Source organism: Trachurus trachurus, assembly GCF_905171665.1.
Source record: "Trachurus trachurus genome assembly, chromosome: 10".
Taxonomy (NCBI): Eukaryota; Metazoa; Chordata; class Actinopteri; order Carangiformes; family Carangidae; genus Trachurus; species Trachurus trachurus.
The window spans coordinates 1630617-1649497 of NC_139894.1; the positions used below are offsets into that span (position 1 = coordinate 1630617).

General features: G+C 41.5%; 1 protein-coding gene across 1 annotated transcript in view; it reads left to right on the forward strand.

Annotated features, from left to right (window-relative positions):
* The window catches only part of fat2 (FAT atypical cadherin 2), a gene marked incomplete at both ends in the record, with an annotated part of 141756 nt that overhangs the window by 106361 nt on the left and 16514 nt on the right, over positions 1 to 18881 (forward strand). The window contains 2 exons of the mRNA XM_083980395.1: positions 1863 to 2017; positions 13347 to 13806. Coding sequence (XP_083836521.1) covers positions 1863 to 2017; positions 13347 to 13806 — 615 coding nt within the window. The remainder of the gene's footprint in view (positions 1 to 1862; positions 2018 to 13346; positions 13807 to 18881) is intronic.

Here is an 18881-nt window from a genome sequence, read left to right on the forward strand (position 1 = left end):
GATTACTTTGTTCATGTTTTTATTTATTTATTTATTATCTTTTTGGTCGTTTTTTCTTCAGTTTGTTCTGATTTTCCAGCAAAAAAAGATCAAACAAATTTTTAGAGAAATGTGTTTTCTTATTTTTCCTTTGTGTCAGCAGTCGGTGGCCTGAGGATTTGACAAACATTAGTGTTTATTGTTCCTCTGTGTGTGGCGCCTTCAAAAAACGTAGTTAACACAAAGGTCTGACTTATTAGAGTTGATAAATGGAAAATCAAGATGAGATGAGTTGGTAAAATGAGTTGTCACCCAAAGGCTTAACAAAACAACTTTAAATTTGTTTTCAGTTCTTAATTAATAATAGAATGGGAACAATTATTTTCATTATCATGTAATCAGTCAGTCAGATGTTTAGATTAATTAGTTCTGAGAGTCTTTAAATGTCTTGTTTGTGAAACCCAAAAGAATATTTAGTTTTGAAATAACATAAACGGAGCAAAACAATGAATCTGAACATTAATGTGTAAATAAATAGAGAACTGAAACAATTAAAGGATCATTAAAAATGGTTGACTGGGTAATTTAGTGTCAGTTAATTAATGAGTTCATTATTAAGCTGTGAAATAAAAACAACAACACACCAATATGAACATGTCTGTGTGTGTGAGGACACTGTCTCCATTCACGTCCAAGAGTGTTTGAGTGAACAGGAAGCGCCTGAGCTCTTATAGTGTTATATAAACTACAGTCCAGTGGTGAGAAGAACAGTAAATCCTCCAGTCGCAGCCTGGACTGACCCGTCTTATATCAGAGACAGGAGTCTTTAAGGGACAGGCTTTTATTTGATTTTCAGCAAAGATGGAAAATCCTCTCCAATGGTTCTGTTTTTCCGGTTTAAAAGAGTCAGAACAGAAGGAAAGAGTTGGATCCAGAGCAGCAACATTTACAAGTTTAATCTGCACCGATTAAACTTCTGGTACTAAATAAATGTGTTGCTCCGGCCACAGACTGTATATTTACGTTTATTTGAATTGGACAGTGCACATTAATGGACATAACATGTAAATATGCCGGATTATAGCTATCAGATGCTATTTTCTGTCCGTAGTCCCAAAAAACATAAAAACAGTTCAACAGCAGTACACATTACACATCATATAAAAGAGAGAGAGAAAAAGAGTTTCGTTCTGGGAAATAAAGTGCTGGGTTAAAGTGACAAGTGCTAAAGTGCAGAGGTGCATAGGTACCAGGTTGTATTGCACAATGCCCTATAAGAGTATTTATCAAAGTGCAACAACTCTCAGGTCTAAAACATGTACAAATGACTCTGATTGAGTCGGACCACGGACTTCCCTTTTTATGTATTTTATTTTTAATTTCTTTGGCTGCGTTCGGGCCGAGAATTAATACTCGTAAGTCTGGGTTTGAACAAACGTGAGTTGGACCGGTCACGTTTTAATTATCAGCAGGAATGAAGCAGCTTAGAAACGGCTCAAACAGGCGACCGTGGGCTTTGAGAGGTTTTGTTCATTCACAAGAACCGAACTGAACTGAAACTGGCTTCTAATTCACTTTATGCACAGCTACACTACTTCCTGAAATAAGCCAGCTCGTTTAATTCCTGTCTTACATTATTGGACCAACTGATTAATCCAGGTGTGTCTGACCACTGTGACTACTCAGACACACCTGGATTAATCAGTTGGTCCAATAATGTAAGACAGGAATTAAACGAGCTGGCTTATTTCAGGAAGTAGTGTAGCTGTGCATAAAGTGAATTGAGACCTTGAGGCTTTTATTTACTCAAACCTCTTATTTGAGACTCTATTATCTCTTCTATTTGAGAATAACACAGCTGTTTGTGTCGCGTTGTGTTTCAGAGTCGGCGGTTCGGTTCGATGGGAAGTCGTATCTGAAGTACGTCCACAGGCTGGACGAGGAGCAGCAGGACTTCAGACTGTCTCTGAGGTTCAGGACGTCCCGGGAGCAGGGTCTCCTCGTGTCCACCAACAGCTCTGACTGGGGGATCTTACAGGTAACACACACTCTTCTTTTCTTCTGAACCGCTTGAGACAGATGTTTCCTCAGACAAACAGATGTTGTCTTTTCGTTGCCTTTGTTCCCGCTCGTCTCCACCAGCTGCTCCGCTCCTGTTTGTCCTGAGAACACAGAGAAAAACAGGAAAAACACTTGATTTAAACCTCCAAGCAAACAACTATCAGACCGCTCAAGTGTTAATCAAGACGGCGGGTAACGACTTCAACTGTTGCTATGAAACGTCCATAAACATGGGATAATCAATAACAACAAACAGGGCAGGTTGTCATGTTGTGACTGATCTGTTTTCCTTTTTTTCGAAGCCGCGGAAGAAAAAAGAAATCACAATTGACATGATTCAAAGTATGAATTAATAATCATATTAATATAAATGTTTATAAATTGTGTCTTTATAGGATGAGCTGTTTCTAGATGTCTCCTGGTGTTAAATAATGTTTCTGTACTGACTCTATACGACAAACAGGGTTCAGTAAAGTGTGTTGTGTGTTTTTTAATACTTTATTGCAAAGCTTCTTCTTACCTTCACAAACATAATCAGTCATTTCATTTTTTTTTTTTTTGCGATATTGTACCTTGCCTTTTTTTTCTTCAGGTATATATTCACACAGTAAATAACAAACCATAAAGAAAACAGACAAACATACATGTGAGGCGAACTGGTATTTCCCAAATGAGGATTTCAAAGATAGGAAATTAACAAAAAATAAGAAGAAGAATAGAATAGAATAAAATAAACTAATGGAAAAACAAATACCCAATGAAGAAAACAGACAATTTGGCTAAATATTTTCACTGTTTTTATCAGCCTTTCTTTACAGTCTAACTTATTCCAAATATTTATTTGTTCCCTATTTATAAAAGTTAGTCTTACCATCCCTAAACTTTGTTCTGTTGTTAATACCCATGCTCTTAGTTTGTCTGCTTTCTTTATTAGATTTATAAAGGGAAATACTAGTTTGCCTCGTATGCATGCACCAGGCCCTTCACCCATAGATATTTAGACATTTAGTTACTCAAAGTGTGTAGCTGTTGATGTGACACCTGCAGCGGCTCTTTAGTTTAGTTTAATAAGTTTATTTGTATCAGGGACAATGTACAAAATAACATTAGTCTCGAGATGAGACGAGATGCCTTGTACCGGATTTAGCTTACTAGCTACTTTCCATCCGTCGTCCCTGGGCAGGTGAATAAGAACAATAGAAATATAAGAATTATCAATTTACATAGCGTTCTAAACATCCATACACATATGCATATACACCCTCTCACACATCACAAACACTCAGGACATAGTCCTATTTCATATCAGTTAACAAAACATACAGTTATTAAAATACTTCACACTTTGCCAAGGTTAAGAATAATTTAGGCTCATGATTAATGCTGACATGTCTGATTTCTTAGGATCCATTGTTTGACTTCCCGGGAGAAAACATTGAAGTCTGTACAAAGTTTCAGATTAGTTGGAAGATTGTTCCATGATTTGACAGATTTAAAAGAGAAGGCAGATTGAGCAAAGGCAGAGCTACGCTTAGGGATGTTACAATCTCCACTTGAGACAGATCTTAAAGCTCTGGTGGAGTGCTCAGAGCGGAGTTTAACAAAGGTTTTCAATGGGGGAGGGGCAACATTATGAATTATTTTGTACACTAGACGGACATTAGAATACATCATTAGATTATCAAAGCTAAGCATTTTATATTTACATAATATACTTTACAATAAAACAAACAAATTAAAACAGAGCGACTGGTCAGGTCTGAGAGCCGACACACCAACAGCTGCAGGGTGTGAAGTGTGAACGCTGCAAATAAAAACGTACAGATTCTGAGCTCAGCTTTTCTTCAGCTCGTTGAGCCGAGCCGTTGGCGCCGGTTCATTCATCTGAAACTAGTCCAAGGACAAACCAGCAAAGAAAAAACATGTGTGTCAGTGTTTCCTTGTGTCGGTCGGTGTGAGACAAAAACCTTCCCTCGCTGTGTGAAGTGAAAGGAAAAGAAAAGAAAAGAAATTGCAGCACACGGGGAAACAATACAGCTACAACCACAGGAGCTCTGATGACGACCATGTTCACCGATTACAGGAAGTGTAAAGATTCCTCTGAGCTGCCACTGGATATAGTTTTCTGTCTGAGTTTTTACCGTTGGACTGATACAATCTCAGAGCTGCTGGTTAAAGAGAAACTCTGCTCCATATTTACCTTAATTAACCAGCAGCTCCAGAGTCCTAGTGCTGGTTAAATCAATGGCTTGTAACTAGTTGATTGGTTGATTTCTCACCGGCTTCGTTGGAAACAAACGCACATGGAGGAGAGGAGGGTTAGAGACGCAGAGGAGGGTTAAGCCTAGTTTATGCTTGACACAGTCGCGAGGTTTGTGTGCCACAAATGACATAAATGAGCGCGCTGGAGCTTCGCGTGGTCGCGCACCTCCAGGATTTTGAAACTTGTCACAAGCCGCGCGAGTGTCACTCAATCCATTCCTCCTCCTCCAACCATGATTTCCCTGCCGCTGCCATCATTGTTGTTTACAGGCTTCTACTCTTCTATGTTTTGGTTGTTTCTACTACTTTCTATAGTATTTCTTTCTCTACCGACTCCTGCAGGCCTGGAATTTCGTCATTTTAGGGGCAGGGCCACTTGGCCTTTCGTGTTGTCAATTTTTTGAGGGCACAAAGGTCAAAAGCCAGGGCAGCAAGGCCATAAAATAAAACAATGATTTTAAATCCACGTCTTTAATGAATTTACTAACTACCGGTATCTGTTAAATGAATACATAAAACGGGCTCAAGCAAACCAGAAATTTTCTACTTTAAATTCATTTATGCATTTAATTTTTTGCACAAGGGTCCAGTCCTATGCAGCTATGTTTTGAAATTCCTATCTTACTTGTTCACTATTGCACTGGGCGATATGAGAAAAAATCCTATCACGATAATTTTTTTCAGTCCACATCAATTTATATCACAATATAGGCTAACTCAAATCACTATTTTGGTCAAGCTTAAATATTCCCTTATTGGCACAAGTGAGATTTGAAGTTATCAGAAGGTTATTTTGTGTTTTTTTTTTCCTGTCAAAAATTAAACATGACAGATGTAATGATGAACATTATACAACAGTATCATATAAATAAAACACATGTTAGTATAGTAGCTTGCCTGGGTCTGGGCAGTGTTCAGGTCGGCACAGTTGATCTTTACGCCTGAGTGTGTGGTGCGTTTGTGTCGGTGTGAACACAACAGTCTCTGGGCTGAGCAGCAGCAGCAGCAGCAGCAGCAGACCGGCCGCACCGTGACCGCGTCCGTTTGTTGTGTGAACGCGGCCGGACGTCGGTCCGCTCCAGCTGTCTGGTGTCTCCATTGTGAAAGTTTAGCGTTACTTCAGAGTTAATGACGCACCACGCATCTTTTCACGGCCAGCCATCCGAGTTCTCCTTGACTCCTTCACATTTTCTTCCGAGGCAAAACTCTTTTTTTATTTTTTCTATTTTTTACCGGCGGTGTCCCTCTGCTGACGTGCACAGCTGTAGCAACCCAAACACTTAGCACGTGTTGGCTCTTTTCCAGCCACATGATTGGTTCGGCGGGTGGGGTGTGTTTGATGAAGTCACCTGGTTGGCCGGTGATAGATCGGTCGTCAAACTGTTGCTATAGCCGCCCGAGCGGTTTATGCCAGGCTCGAATCAAACCCACCCCTGACGATGCCGCTGCTAGAATGTCATCAAAATATGCACTGTTCTTCCTTAAAAGACGCAGGTGTCAAAGCCGTGTTGATAGGAAAGAGGCAACGGAGAAAACCGCAAAATCAACCGGGGCAGTGCGGGTGGGGCATCAAGGCCACTGTGGCCTTAGGGCAGATATTTTTTTCAAGGGCACAAGGCCAAATCAGACGGGCACGAGGGCCATGGCCCTCGTGAAATTCCTGCGCTGGACTCCTGTCTTTGCAGCGAATATTGCAACGGAGAATGCGCCAAGTATAAATGCCTTTTCGCTCTATTGAGGTGCACATGCAGTCCGCGAACAGAGCCAGGCGAAGGTATAACTAGGGCTGCAGTGAAGCAGAGGAAAATAGACTTGTGTAGTTAGTTCCCCTTTAACTCTATGGCCGTTCTCAGTGGGCGAAGTGAAACTTTTCAAAATAAAATGCGTCCAGTGGATTCATGAGTCCTGCTGAACGCTCCACTTCAGCTGTGCGGCCTGATACGACCGTCTCTAATGTCAATATTTGATTTTCTATCAGCGCCGGTGTCGTCCTTTTTGAAATATTTGATGTTTTTTTTCCCCCCACTGCATCTAATCTGTTTGTCCTGTCCTGTGTTTGCTGCTGACACAGATCCCAGAATAGCAGGACGCTGCTGTGTGTGTGTGTGTGTGTGTGTGTGTGTGTGTGTGTGTGTGTGTGTGTGTGTGTGTGTGTGTGTGTGTGTGTGTGTGTGTGTGTGTGTAGCATCACGGCACCTGTTGAAGCAAACACCATCAACCTGATTTAGATTCGCTCTATTGTGACAACGATGACATTCAAAGCAGCGTGCAACTCCTCATCGTGAAATACCAGCAAGGATTTTTTTTTCTTCTCACCTTCTCTGTGTTAACAAGAGAGTGTGTTGAATGTGTGTTGTTGCTTTTTTTTGTTTTTTTGCAAACTGTCCAAACCCTGCAGACGCTCACGTGTCGGAGCCTCTCCTGCCTTTTCCTTTATCTCAGCGCGGCAGATTGTTCCACGTGTCTAAATGTGCCGAGTGCCTGACTGACTGGATGTCAGAGCTGCTGCTGCTAAACTCTCCCAACCTTAGTGCACACACACTTTAAAAGTTTCACTCTGGATCATTTAGCCCTGTGTAAATCAAACCGAGGTTATTGTTAATCAGCGAATCGATGTGTTTTTGCTGCTGCATCTGAACGCAGCATGTTGCACGTTTCCCTTAAAAACACAGGGTGAAGCAGCGAGACTCGTGCTGCAGCTCTAATGAAAAGCTTTGTGTCTTCCAAGATTTATTGACGAGGTTTTTTGGAACCGTCGAGGGAAAAAAAGAAAAGAAAAAGCTTCATCTCAGTGCTACGATACGAGGTCTGCTGCTGCTGCGCCGTATTAAAGGGACACGTTAAAAGAGAATAATGAATTGTTGTATTCTTTGAGACATGAATAATTCTCCAAACAGATGACAAAAAAAAAAAAAAAGGGCTTGATATGGTCTTTAATGCTGCGTGATGCTTCCCCTCGTGGGCTCGGCTCATTTGTGTGACATCCGTGTGCACTCAGGCAGAATATTCAATCATCTTGATTCTGGGAAAACTTCAAAAGCAGCGTTCAGTGTTTCCCAGGGTTCCTCCCTCTGGGTTTTTTTGGATCTCAGCTCCGCTCGTATGCACATGCAAGAAAGAACGGTTCCCCGCCTGATTCATTGTGAGGAGGAAGTGGCTTCAAAAAGAATTTCTGACTCGTTGGTCATCTGAGACGTCCCTCACCGGGTTTTTTTTTTTTTTTTTTTTTCAATGACTTCTGAGGAACTTCCTGGAGACACTAGAAGCTATTTGCGCTCAATTCCCCTCAGAACAACAGGAGCCGCTGCTGCTGCTGAGAAACACTGTGGCTTCTCATAAAACCACAAGATCTCATTAAGTTAAAGGGATAGTTCAACATTTTGGCAAATTGGCCCATTGCCATAATCCCTATAGTCATAGCAGTGGGTTCGTTACCTTTAATTGTCGGTGCAAGCTATTTTTAGAACGGCGGAGCAGAGCCGTGAGCTGCTCAGAGCTACGCTACGGAGGCTCATTATGGGATTTCTTGGTTTCCCTCAAACTCATCAAATACACAATCCAACAACTCCACAACGCTCTGGTGGACAAGTTGTGACCTGCACATTCACCACGCTATGAGATAATAACACAACGTTACCACACAGAGTTGTTTTAGAGGGAAATTCATGCAAAACCACTGATGCGCATTCCCGTCGGAGGCAGTTTTTCGGCAAACAGCCTCTGCATTTCCCTCTAAAACAACTCTGTCTGGTAACGTTGTGTTATTATCTCATAGCGTGGTGAATGTGCAGCTCACAACTTGTCCACCAGAGCGTTGTGGAGTTGTTGGATTGTGTATTTGATGAGTTTGATGAGGGAAACCAAGAAATCCCATGAGCCTCCGTAGCGTAGCTCTGAGCAGCTCACGGCTCTGCTCCGCCGTTCTAAAAACAGCTTGCACCGACAATTAAAGGTAACGAACCTACTGCTACTGTATGACTATAGCGATTATGGCAATGGGCCAATTTGCCAAAATGTTGAACTATCCCTTTAATATTCTCCTTTAAAGAGCCACGGTTCCGAGGAAACACGATGCTAAAGTTCAAACCTGTTTATCTGCACACGAGTTTGTCACGTTTGAAACAAAGATGGTGGCCGCTTGAACAAAGAGCTGCTGTGACGGGCGGAGCCGAGGAAGGAGAGGTGACCTGTCAGAGGGAGGAAGACGACGTTCCTTGATGAGGAGTGACGGCTCGGAGCCGACAGCAGAGCCGTTTACCGACCCGACGATGAACAAAGACTTGGAAGAGACGCCGGCGTGGAGTCAGCGGAGCAGCACTCATCCCTCACACTTGCTGCAGTAACACAAAGTGATCGACTTCCATGTTGATTCAGGCTGTTTTATCTTCCCACCGCTGAACAGGAGGGAGTCCGTCGTCTTGCTCCAGGACACGTTTTATATTTATATTTATATTTATATTGAGAGAGTGAAACACGTGGCCTTCCTCCTGGTGAACAGTAGAAATCAGCTTTAACCTTGAGGACGACTCGGTCGCTGTTCTGCCTAAACTGAAATCTTTGCTGGATTCCAATGAGGCTTATCGGTCCGTTGCAAAGACTTGGTGGAGAAAAAGCACGAAAAGCATGTGTGTAATCTTTTGCCTTTATGAAAAACATGACATTTCTGTGAAACTGACCCTTATTTCCAGGCTATTTCTTGACATTATAACATAATTAGCAGTCTAGTTTGTTTCCTGCTGCACAAATGAAGCGTTGCTGTTCTGTCAGGGTCCTGCCTCACATAGATCGCAGCAGAAGTACTGTATAAACTACTGTGTTTGCAGCTTCATTAAAGAGAAAACCAGAAACAAAAGTAACGTTTGCAGCACACGATGCAGATTCCAGCAAAGGAGCAATTTGACAGCGTTTGTTTACGGAAGGAAAAGCTTCTTCGTCTACTGTTTTACACAAATTTGACGGGCAAAACTTAAGTGTGCATGTCACAGTTAATTTATTCAGTTTATTTGCTTGAACGTCTTAATCGGGTAACTTTATGTCGCATCCATGTGAACAGTGAAGTTTGAATTTCCTCAGATCAGACAGTAGAGAAAAGAAAAGCACATGTAAACGTGGCTGCTGATGCTCCGACCTTTCCTCCGGCTTCACCTTGAGCTCCATATTTCGATATATTCTGTTAAAGGGACAACGAGAAGTTTTGGAAAAGCGAAGCGTTTTCCACTACATTTATGAGCGTTGTCCCTTTAAAGTGAAATGTCTCTACAGTATAACATTTGGATTAATTACGTCCAATCACGTTCTCCACCAACATCTGCATGTACGTTTCCATTCATATTCATATTCCTTCCATTCACAGTTGGGCGCTGGTGGTTTGATAATGATAAACACTGTTTACACGGTTTAGATCTGTGAAGTGGCGGACATGTTGTTACGCTGCTTCTACCCACAATTTCTCACTTTAGACGTTGTGCATAACATCACATAAATGAAGCAGGATGTTTAACTACAACTTTGGGTTTAAATTTTAAACCAAACATCTTCCTTGAGCCTCTAAATAAGTTCATAACTTTGTGATATTGGCCGATAAACCCGACTCATCAAGGGTTCATTTTTATAAATGAGATTTAACGTTATTTCTGCAGTGTGTTACAGTTGAAACCTAAACACCGTGAGATGTTCACATCTGTCACAAAACCTCATAACTCTGCTCTAGGATTTTTATCTTTCAAAGGAGCAAACTTCTTGTTCCATAAAATCAGTCCGAACTCTGAGGAAGCTGGTCTCATAACCATCAGTTTCCCTCCGCTGGACTGAGACTTCCCTTCTCTCCATTAATGAAACGGCGCATGGAGATATGCACTCAGCATTATTTCAGTTTTATATTAGTGTGCATGTAAATGTGGCCACAGACGGCACCGATGCTATTCCCATGTTCCCCGGTTTTATTATGTACATCCACAAACCAAGAAGTGAGCGCTGCTGTGTGGAGCTTTAATCACTGCAGAGGTGCTGCATCCACTCAGTGTATTACCTGTTTGTTTGTGTGTGTGTGTGCACATACTGTACATCACACACACACACACACACACACACAAGGGCAGCAGCCGTTGTTGCATATTGAACTTTGCCCGGCAGCGTTAAAGCTCCCTGCAGGAAGCTCGCAGCATTTGTGTTGTGGGTGATTTATGGAACGGTGAAGCAGTGATGCTGCGCAGCTCCGGTCCCTGTGGAGTTTGACTCGACACGGAGCCCGAGACACATCAGCTGTGCTGATACTGTAAAACCCTCCGAGCGCCCGACTGTGTGCGCTCGCTCTCTATCTCTCTCTCTCCATAAATCACAGCAGAATTCACACAACGTCATGTAAAATAGATTAAAAGACGAGCGACAGGAGTTTCACGCGTTCTTCTGCCAGAGATTCAGCATCTTTCCACCGCCCCTCCTCTTCTCCGTGTGCTGTCATTGATCCATGAGAAGAAGTTTGCAGGTCTGTTTCTCCAAAATGAATCATTCCTGTTTATTTTTGTATCGCTCCAGCCACAAGGGAATCAAACCTTAAAGTGGAACTACTGTATCCTACTGTTTTCCATAACCCTCCTTCCACCCATGTGCATTTGTTTTCAACGAAGAAGTCGAACGTTATGTATCATATACTATGTTACGATGTGTATGTTTAATTTCTTTTTCATTTCTCATTTTTCATTTTCGTTACAGTCCTAGGATTGGAAAGGAGTAGGAGGAAGAAAACTTCTAATCCCTGCTCCTTTCTTAAAACAAAAAATAACGCTTACATCAGATGAAATACCAGTTTACAGCTGACAATATACAAAGAACAACCAATACCTTCCATCACAACATGTTTCTATATAAATTTCCCAACTTTTTCTTATATAATGTCTTAAAAAAACATTTGAACAACTTTTCTCTCCGACTGTTAACACCCAAATGCATGTTTGTTTTAACTTGGTCCTTGCCGTTTGATATTGAAATTAAATTTCCTTCTATGACTCACATTTATTTTTATTTTATTTATTTAGTTTATTAAGGGGACAGTGTGCAATGACGTCAATCACTTGCAGAAAATGAAGAGATGGTTGCATCAGATTTAGCCCACAGCTAATTTCCATCTGCAGTCCCAACATATGAAAAATACACAGAAAACACAGACCATAAACCACTATACAAGGGTGATTGCCATTTGATATTGAAATTAAAGTTCCTTCCTTCTATGACTCACATCTTGTGAAACTAAAACAAAATACTTAATATATAATATAATATATATATATTAAAAGTAAGGTATAAATGTAGCAGAGTTCCTCTTTGCCCTCTAACAGGGACAACAAGTCACTGAGAGCAGCAGGAAAGGTGGAAAAACTAAAATCTCCAATAAAGAAAATAAAAACAAAGAAGCCAAAAAGGAAAAAAAAATCCTCAGGCCAATTAAAGAAGCGGGGAAGCCGAGCAGATTGATATCAATAATGCATCGCGGCCTTCGCTGCCCAATGGGCTGATGCTTTGCAATTTGCAAAATCCACAGTCTATCTGTATATTTAATAGGGGAGATATAAGGAGTCCTCAGTTACATAAAGAAAACATGAATAGATAAACGGTGCAGGAAAAAGCTGCTGCCTTGTTAGTTTGTGAGAACGCTGAGCGAGCAGAAACGCTAAGAGGCTTCCGCTGACGTTGATGAAATGCTGAATAAATGTGTGTGTGTGTGTGTGTGTCTCACTGTGTGCGCTGTGCGGTGTGTGTTGTACATGGGGAACATCGGCTACATGGGGAGCTGACAACACACTGAGCGTAACACAAAAGACTTGTCAACAAGAACACAGCCATGTTTATCTCACTGATGTCTGCAGAGAGAGTAAAACATGACTGGTACTGTAAATGCTGTTCTGAGTTTGTGGTTTAAATCTGATTAACTCATATTTTAAAGCTGTTTCCTGTTTGAATCTGAGCACAAACCACAGATTTCATGTTAAATCTCAGTCCAAACCGAACAACAGAAGCCCTGAGCTGCTGATTTCCAGCTCAATACCTGCTAAATATCTATATTTTAACACAGAGAAGGTCCCGTCCACCTGTTTATCCCCTCATTTAAAGATAATAAATGTAACCCAAACATCTAAAAAAAATCCTCTCAGCGTCTAGATGTCCTCTGACAATCAGCCAAATCAATGTCTCTGGGGTAATAATGATAATAACACCGGAACAACTGCTGCAGTTGAAGTGAAGTAAATCAATTTAACAACATGATTCATAACCGTAAAATAACAAAAGTCTAAATTGCATGATAAATGTCAAGGGACTGCAAACAGGCGACAACAGATGAAGCTGTGTTTAAACACACCACACGCCAGGAAATGTTAAACGGCTCAACACAGCCTCAACACATCATACAGACTGGTCCATACATCTCCAGTCGGTCAGTGTTGAGCATCATTTAGTGTTTTTTTTAGGGTTTATTCAGACCTGGTTCGTTTGGTTCAGATGTGAACGCAGCGATCAAGCTCAGATGCGGGATGAAACAAGCGCACCGGCCGCTTAGAAGAATCGGTGTCGGCTCGTTTCCATTCGAGCTCAGGAGCAGTGACAACGTAATCGACCTAGGTTGACTCGGGTCAGCTTTTTTCGGGTCGGTTTTAAAGGGACATTGTGTAACTTCTCCTGTTATCTATTCATGAAAATCGATTATTTCGTTCAAAAGTCTGTTTTTCATTAATCAGTAATCCCCCCCATCAACAAAGTGAAGACGGACCACTTGTTTACATAGAGGCTTGTTTATGACGTTACGTGCAGCGGCTGTCGTCCGTCTGCCGTCTGCCCAATTTCAGGTGAATGCAGCATGAAAAATACAACTGAGTTGCTTGTGATATACAACCGCAACGCCAGATGGGAGGAATTCCTACACAATGTCCCTTTAAACGCGTGCATCTGTAGTTCTGTAAAGAGTTTTCAATGTGTCGTGTTGAGTTCGTTCATGAAACCACGTCTCATTTTGTTCCTCTGAACCTGAGCATCGTGACCTTTGTCTCTCTCAGGTGAGCGGTGGCGAGCTGCTCTTCAGCTACAGCTGCGGACCGACGCCTCGCCGTTCCCTGGTCGTCAGGTCTGAGCCGGTATCGGACGGCCGGTGGCACAGCGTCCTGTTGGAGGTCAACGCCACCGCGCTGCGCCTCACGCTGGACGAGCACCACCCGTCCTCCGCCGCCCTGACCGAGCCGTGCCGGATGCTGCGCTCCCATGGTGCTTTGCTCTTCGCCTCCGTCTCCCAGGGCGCCGCTCCGACGACGGGCCACGGGCAGCAGCCGCGCAACTTCATGGGCTGCCTGGAGCGGCTGGAGCTCAACGGGGAGCCAATCGGAGCGGGCGACGCGGCGGAGTGGGCGGGGCCGGGCAGCAGGCGGGTGTTCGGCGTGTTTCAGTGCTGCAGCCGGGCCGCAGCCTGCGACAACAACCCCTGTCAGAACGGAGGCGTGTGTGAGGAGGACGCCGTCGGAGGTGAGCGCTCACACAACAACACCACACAGTTTCACTTCAAAAAACTCAATGAATTTGTGAACTTTTGAATGATTTATCTTTTCAGTTTTGAACCGGGACCTCAGAGTAGGAAGGTCAGAAAGTGTCGAGGGACAAACTGACACGTTGCAACGCCGCATTATGTAAAAATGTAATACATTTTCACCTCATGATGTAATAACGACACATTTTGTAGTGAATTCTTGAAAGCGATATGTAATAAACTTTTATTATTCGTTGGGTAACACTTTATAATAAGTTCATTTTGTAAAAAGTTGTTACATAATGCATCACAAAATGCAGGTGTTACACTTTTTTTTATGAAGAAAATGTAATAATTTGGTGCATTATGTAACAACTTATGGTAACACTTTATAATAAGTGCACACTATTAAGCATTAATAAATACTGAATTCTTCATTTATAACTCATGTTTTACTCATCACTGATAAGCACTAACTGTATAAACTACATACGAATGAGTATTCATGTGTTATAAACTGTCCTGTCCCGTATGTATTTATTTATGTGAAAAGAAATGAACACACACACATCACCACAGAACGTTCCAATTATGTCTAAACATAAAATGGCAAATAAATGAATCTTGAATCTTGAATCTTGAAATGAAGAATTCAGTATTTATTAATGCTTAACTAACGCTTAATAGTGTGTACTTATTATAAAGTGTTACCATAAGTTGTTGCATAATGCACCAAATTATTAAATTTTCTTTATATAAAAAAAAGTGCAACACCCACATTTTGTGATAACTGATGCAACTTATTGTTATTACATATTGTGTTCAGGAATGTTATTACAAAATGTGGTAGATTATTATAAAATGTGGCGTTATTACATCATGAGGTGAAAATGTATAACATTATTATATAATGTGGCGTTACACATGTTGATATACAGAAAAAAAACACACCTGTCTTCTCCTCAATGTTATCCTGACAGCTACAGCCATGAAAATCATATATCATTTATTATTTTTATCAACACTGTAGCTTCCTGGTACAATATATATTAATGTTACACAGAACCAGAACATGAGGCGTTGTTGGTTTGTCCTGTAAATCTTGTCCCACTCTTGGACTTTCACATCACAGAGTCACTGGTTGCTATTTTTAGGTTGGTTCACTAATTGACCAAATGCTTCAGTTATTGGTGAAAACACAAAGAGATCGGTATCTGGTAGGCGTCCATGATGTGTCACAAAAGAGGACGTTGGCAGCTTGACTTGGTGTTTTCTTTGAGTTGCAGCTGATAAGCAACACCTGCAATTTCACAGATAAAAGGAGGTCTCTCTTAGTCACGAGTGTTTTTTTCTACCGAGGTGGATATGAACCCGAACATAAAGCCGGAGCAGATACACATCGCATCGCAGTGTAAACAAACGAACCCAGAAGCCGTTATCAGAAACCTGCCGCCTGTCGCCTTTTCTTTCTTTGTGTGTGTTTTTTCTTTTTTTTTTTAGCTGTCGGGTCAGTGAACTGCATCATTTCTAATTCTGCTGTTGTACAAAGAGAAAAACCTTTTGCCGTGGCTCCGTGGGCCAGGTATTAACTTTTCTCGGGACTTTTATTTATCATTGTGTCGAGTCAAATTTCAGTTAAGCTGCAGGCACAAATTCTGTGTGCGATGCTACAACAACAACAAATAAATATTATTTCCCAAAAGATCCAGGTCAGAGGAAATTTAAGTAGAAAGAGGGGGAAAAGAACGAGGAAGAGGAAGAGGAAGAGGAAGAGAAGCTCTGTGACTGTGCTTTTTGTTGCTCCCGCTCTGTTTTACTGAGGTTTCAATTTAGTTTGTTCCCCAAGAGACAAGAGAGAGAGAAAGAACTGGATGTGGAGAAAAAGGAATGACGGAGCAGATATAAAAAGTCAAATTCACTTGTTCCTTCTTCTTGTACGAGTTCAGAGTTTCTTTAAGGTCTCGGCTTATTTTGTCAGAAACGTAACGACAGGTGAACAAAGATAAAATAAACTCAAACGCTGCTCTTTTACTGGCGAACACTCACTTTAATGTGACACACAACACAGACTGATGTAACTGAGTCGCCATGCACAGGAGTGACGTATGACATCATACTACTCAACAACTACTGTTGCCCAGACAACAGCATCAACAGAGGTGCTGCAGTGTAGCGATGTCACAATTACTTGTTTTCACAAATAAACCACAGTATTAAACGCCACAATTCATTTTATCGTAGAATATTAGAAGACCCTAACCCTAACCCTTATGTCAGAACCATGATACCTGCAGATCAGCGAAACGTGAACGGAACAAAAACAACCGCGTGTGTGTAACTTTAAAGGGATAGTTCAACATTTTGGCAAATTGGCCCATTGCCATAATCGCTATAGTCATAGCAGTAGGTTCGTTACCTTTAATTGTCGGTGTAAGCTATTTTTAGAACAGAGGAGCGGAGCAGCAGGCTGCTCAGAGCTACACTATGGAGGCTAAAGGAATTTCTTGGTTTCCCTCATCAAACTCATCAAATACACAATCCCAAAACTCCAAAACGCTCTGGTGGACAAGTTGTGACCTGCACAATCACCACGCTATGAGATAATAATGGAACGTTACGAAACGGAGCCGTTTTTGAGGTAAATACAGGGTAAATACAGAGTCTGCTTGCCGAAAAACTGTCCCTGAACGCAACACGTATCAGCAGTTTTGCATGAATTTACCTCTAAAACAACTCTGTCTTGTTACGTTCTGTTATTATCTCATAGCGTGGTGAATGTGCAGCTCACAACTTGTCCACGACAGCCTTTTGGAGTTGTTGGGTTGTGTATTTGATGAGTTTGATGAGGAAAACCAAGAAATTCCCTTAGCCTCCATAGCATAGCCCTGAGCAGCCTGCCGCTCTGCTCCGTCGTTCTAAAAATAGCTTACACCGACAGTTAAAGGTAACGAACCTACTGCTATGACTATAGGGATTATGGCAATGGGCCAATTTGCCAAAATGTTGAACTATCCCTTTAAGTGGACGACGGCTCGTCAGCCTGTAAAATATGCTGTGAAAAAGTAGCAGCTAAAGGAGAAAATACATCTAATATGTGTCACCACCTGGCTTTGTACACAGTAAAGCTAATCTTACAGTAACTGGGTTAAATTACGTTAATGTTAATTTACCTAATGTAACATTAAATTGGTAGGAATTTAAATGTTAGCGCATCATTTGTAATAAATAAAAAAAAGCTTTAAAATGAACTTAAACATTTAGTATAGATGACAATTAATGACTTAAATATTTCAAACATCCCTTGAGGATTAGTAATTGACCGTGTATTAATAGATACTTCAAATGTTTTGTGTGTATAATTAGTAATGTAGTTATACTTTGACTGTATTTGACTTTACACATTCATAGTGTTGTGAAATTACTTGGATTAGATTAAGATTTATTGTCCTTTTCAGGGTAATTGTTTCCACCTTCCATACAGCCTCGAGAAATCTGTCATTTTACAAACATGGCATCAAAACGACCACAAGGCGTGTGTCCTCAACCATACATGTACATATTGCCGCATTTATATACCCACAAAGAAAACCCTGCACCCCACAAATATACGTTTCCCATTAATGCATGATAATCGTGATAACCGTAATTATTTCTCTGATAATAATCGCACCAATAAAATCCATAATCGTGACATCTCTACTGCAGTGAGTTCACCTGTTGACACCATTAGGTTTGACTGCTACAGAAACATTTATGACATTTCACTCCTGTAGTTTTCTGTTTCATCAACACACACACACACACACACACACCAATACAGATATGCAAATTACCGGTACGCCCCCCTCTGGCCCCCGGACGTCGACCTTGTAGCTAATGTTGTTAAACAAGCAGCGACACGTTGAGGGATTTACAAACACTTCATTGTTATTTGGAGGAAATGGACCATTATTTACCGTTAGAGGTTCAATTCATTGGCCTTAAGTGTCAACGTGTCCTTGAGCAGCACAGTGGACTCAGTGTGTGTGTGTGTGTGTGTGTGTGTGTGTGTGTGTGTGTGTGTGTGTGTGTATGTGTGTGTGTGTGTGTCAGTGTCAGACTCTGGACACAACCATCTTCCAAATGACTGCAATACAATGAAAGCTAATAAGCAGAAGGATCCTGCAGGCGGACGCGTGATCAAACTGGTAAAAACTGGTTCTGAAGTGCAGAGTCACTGTGTGTGTTCCACTTCCTGTCTTCTTCTTCTCTCGTGGTTTTCTCCTCGTATGTTGTTAAATAACTATATAAAATGTTAAAGGGATAGTTTAACATTTTGGCAAGTTGGCCCATTGCCATAATCCCTATAGTCATAGCAGTAGGTTCATTACCTTTAATTGTTGGTGCAAGATATTTTTAGAACTGCTCAGAGCTACGCTGCAGAGGCTAATGGGATTTCTTGGTTTCCCTCATCAAACTCATCAAATACACAATCTAACAACTCCAAAACGCTCTGGTGGACAAGTTGTGAGCTGCACATTCACCACGCTATGAGATAATAACACAACGTTACCAGACAGAGTTGTTTCAGAGGGAAATTCATGCAAAACCGCTGATGTGTGTTGCCTTCAGGGACAGTTTTTCATCAACAGTCTCTGCATTTCCCTCTAAAACAACTCTGTGTGGTAACGTTGTGTTATTATCTCATAGCGTGGTGAATGTGCAGCTCACAACTTGTCCACCAGAGCGTTGTGGAGTTGTTGGATTGTGTATTTGATGAGTTTGATGAGGGAAACCAAGAAATCCCATTAGCCTCCGTAGCGTAGCTCTGAGCAGCTCACGGCTCTGCTCCGCCGTTCTAAAAATAGCTTGCACCGACAATTAAAGGTAACGACGAACCTACTGCTATGACTATAGGGATTATGGCAATGGGCCACTTTGCCAAAATGTTGAACTATCCCTTTAAAGTCAGCGACAGTGACTCGACGTCTGTCTCGTCTGCAGCTTCTGTGTTTGACCGGTTCTCAGCAGGAAGAAGAAAACAACATGTTGACCAGTGTTCAAGTATTTTAGCCAGATTTTTCTCTCGGAATAT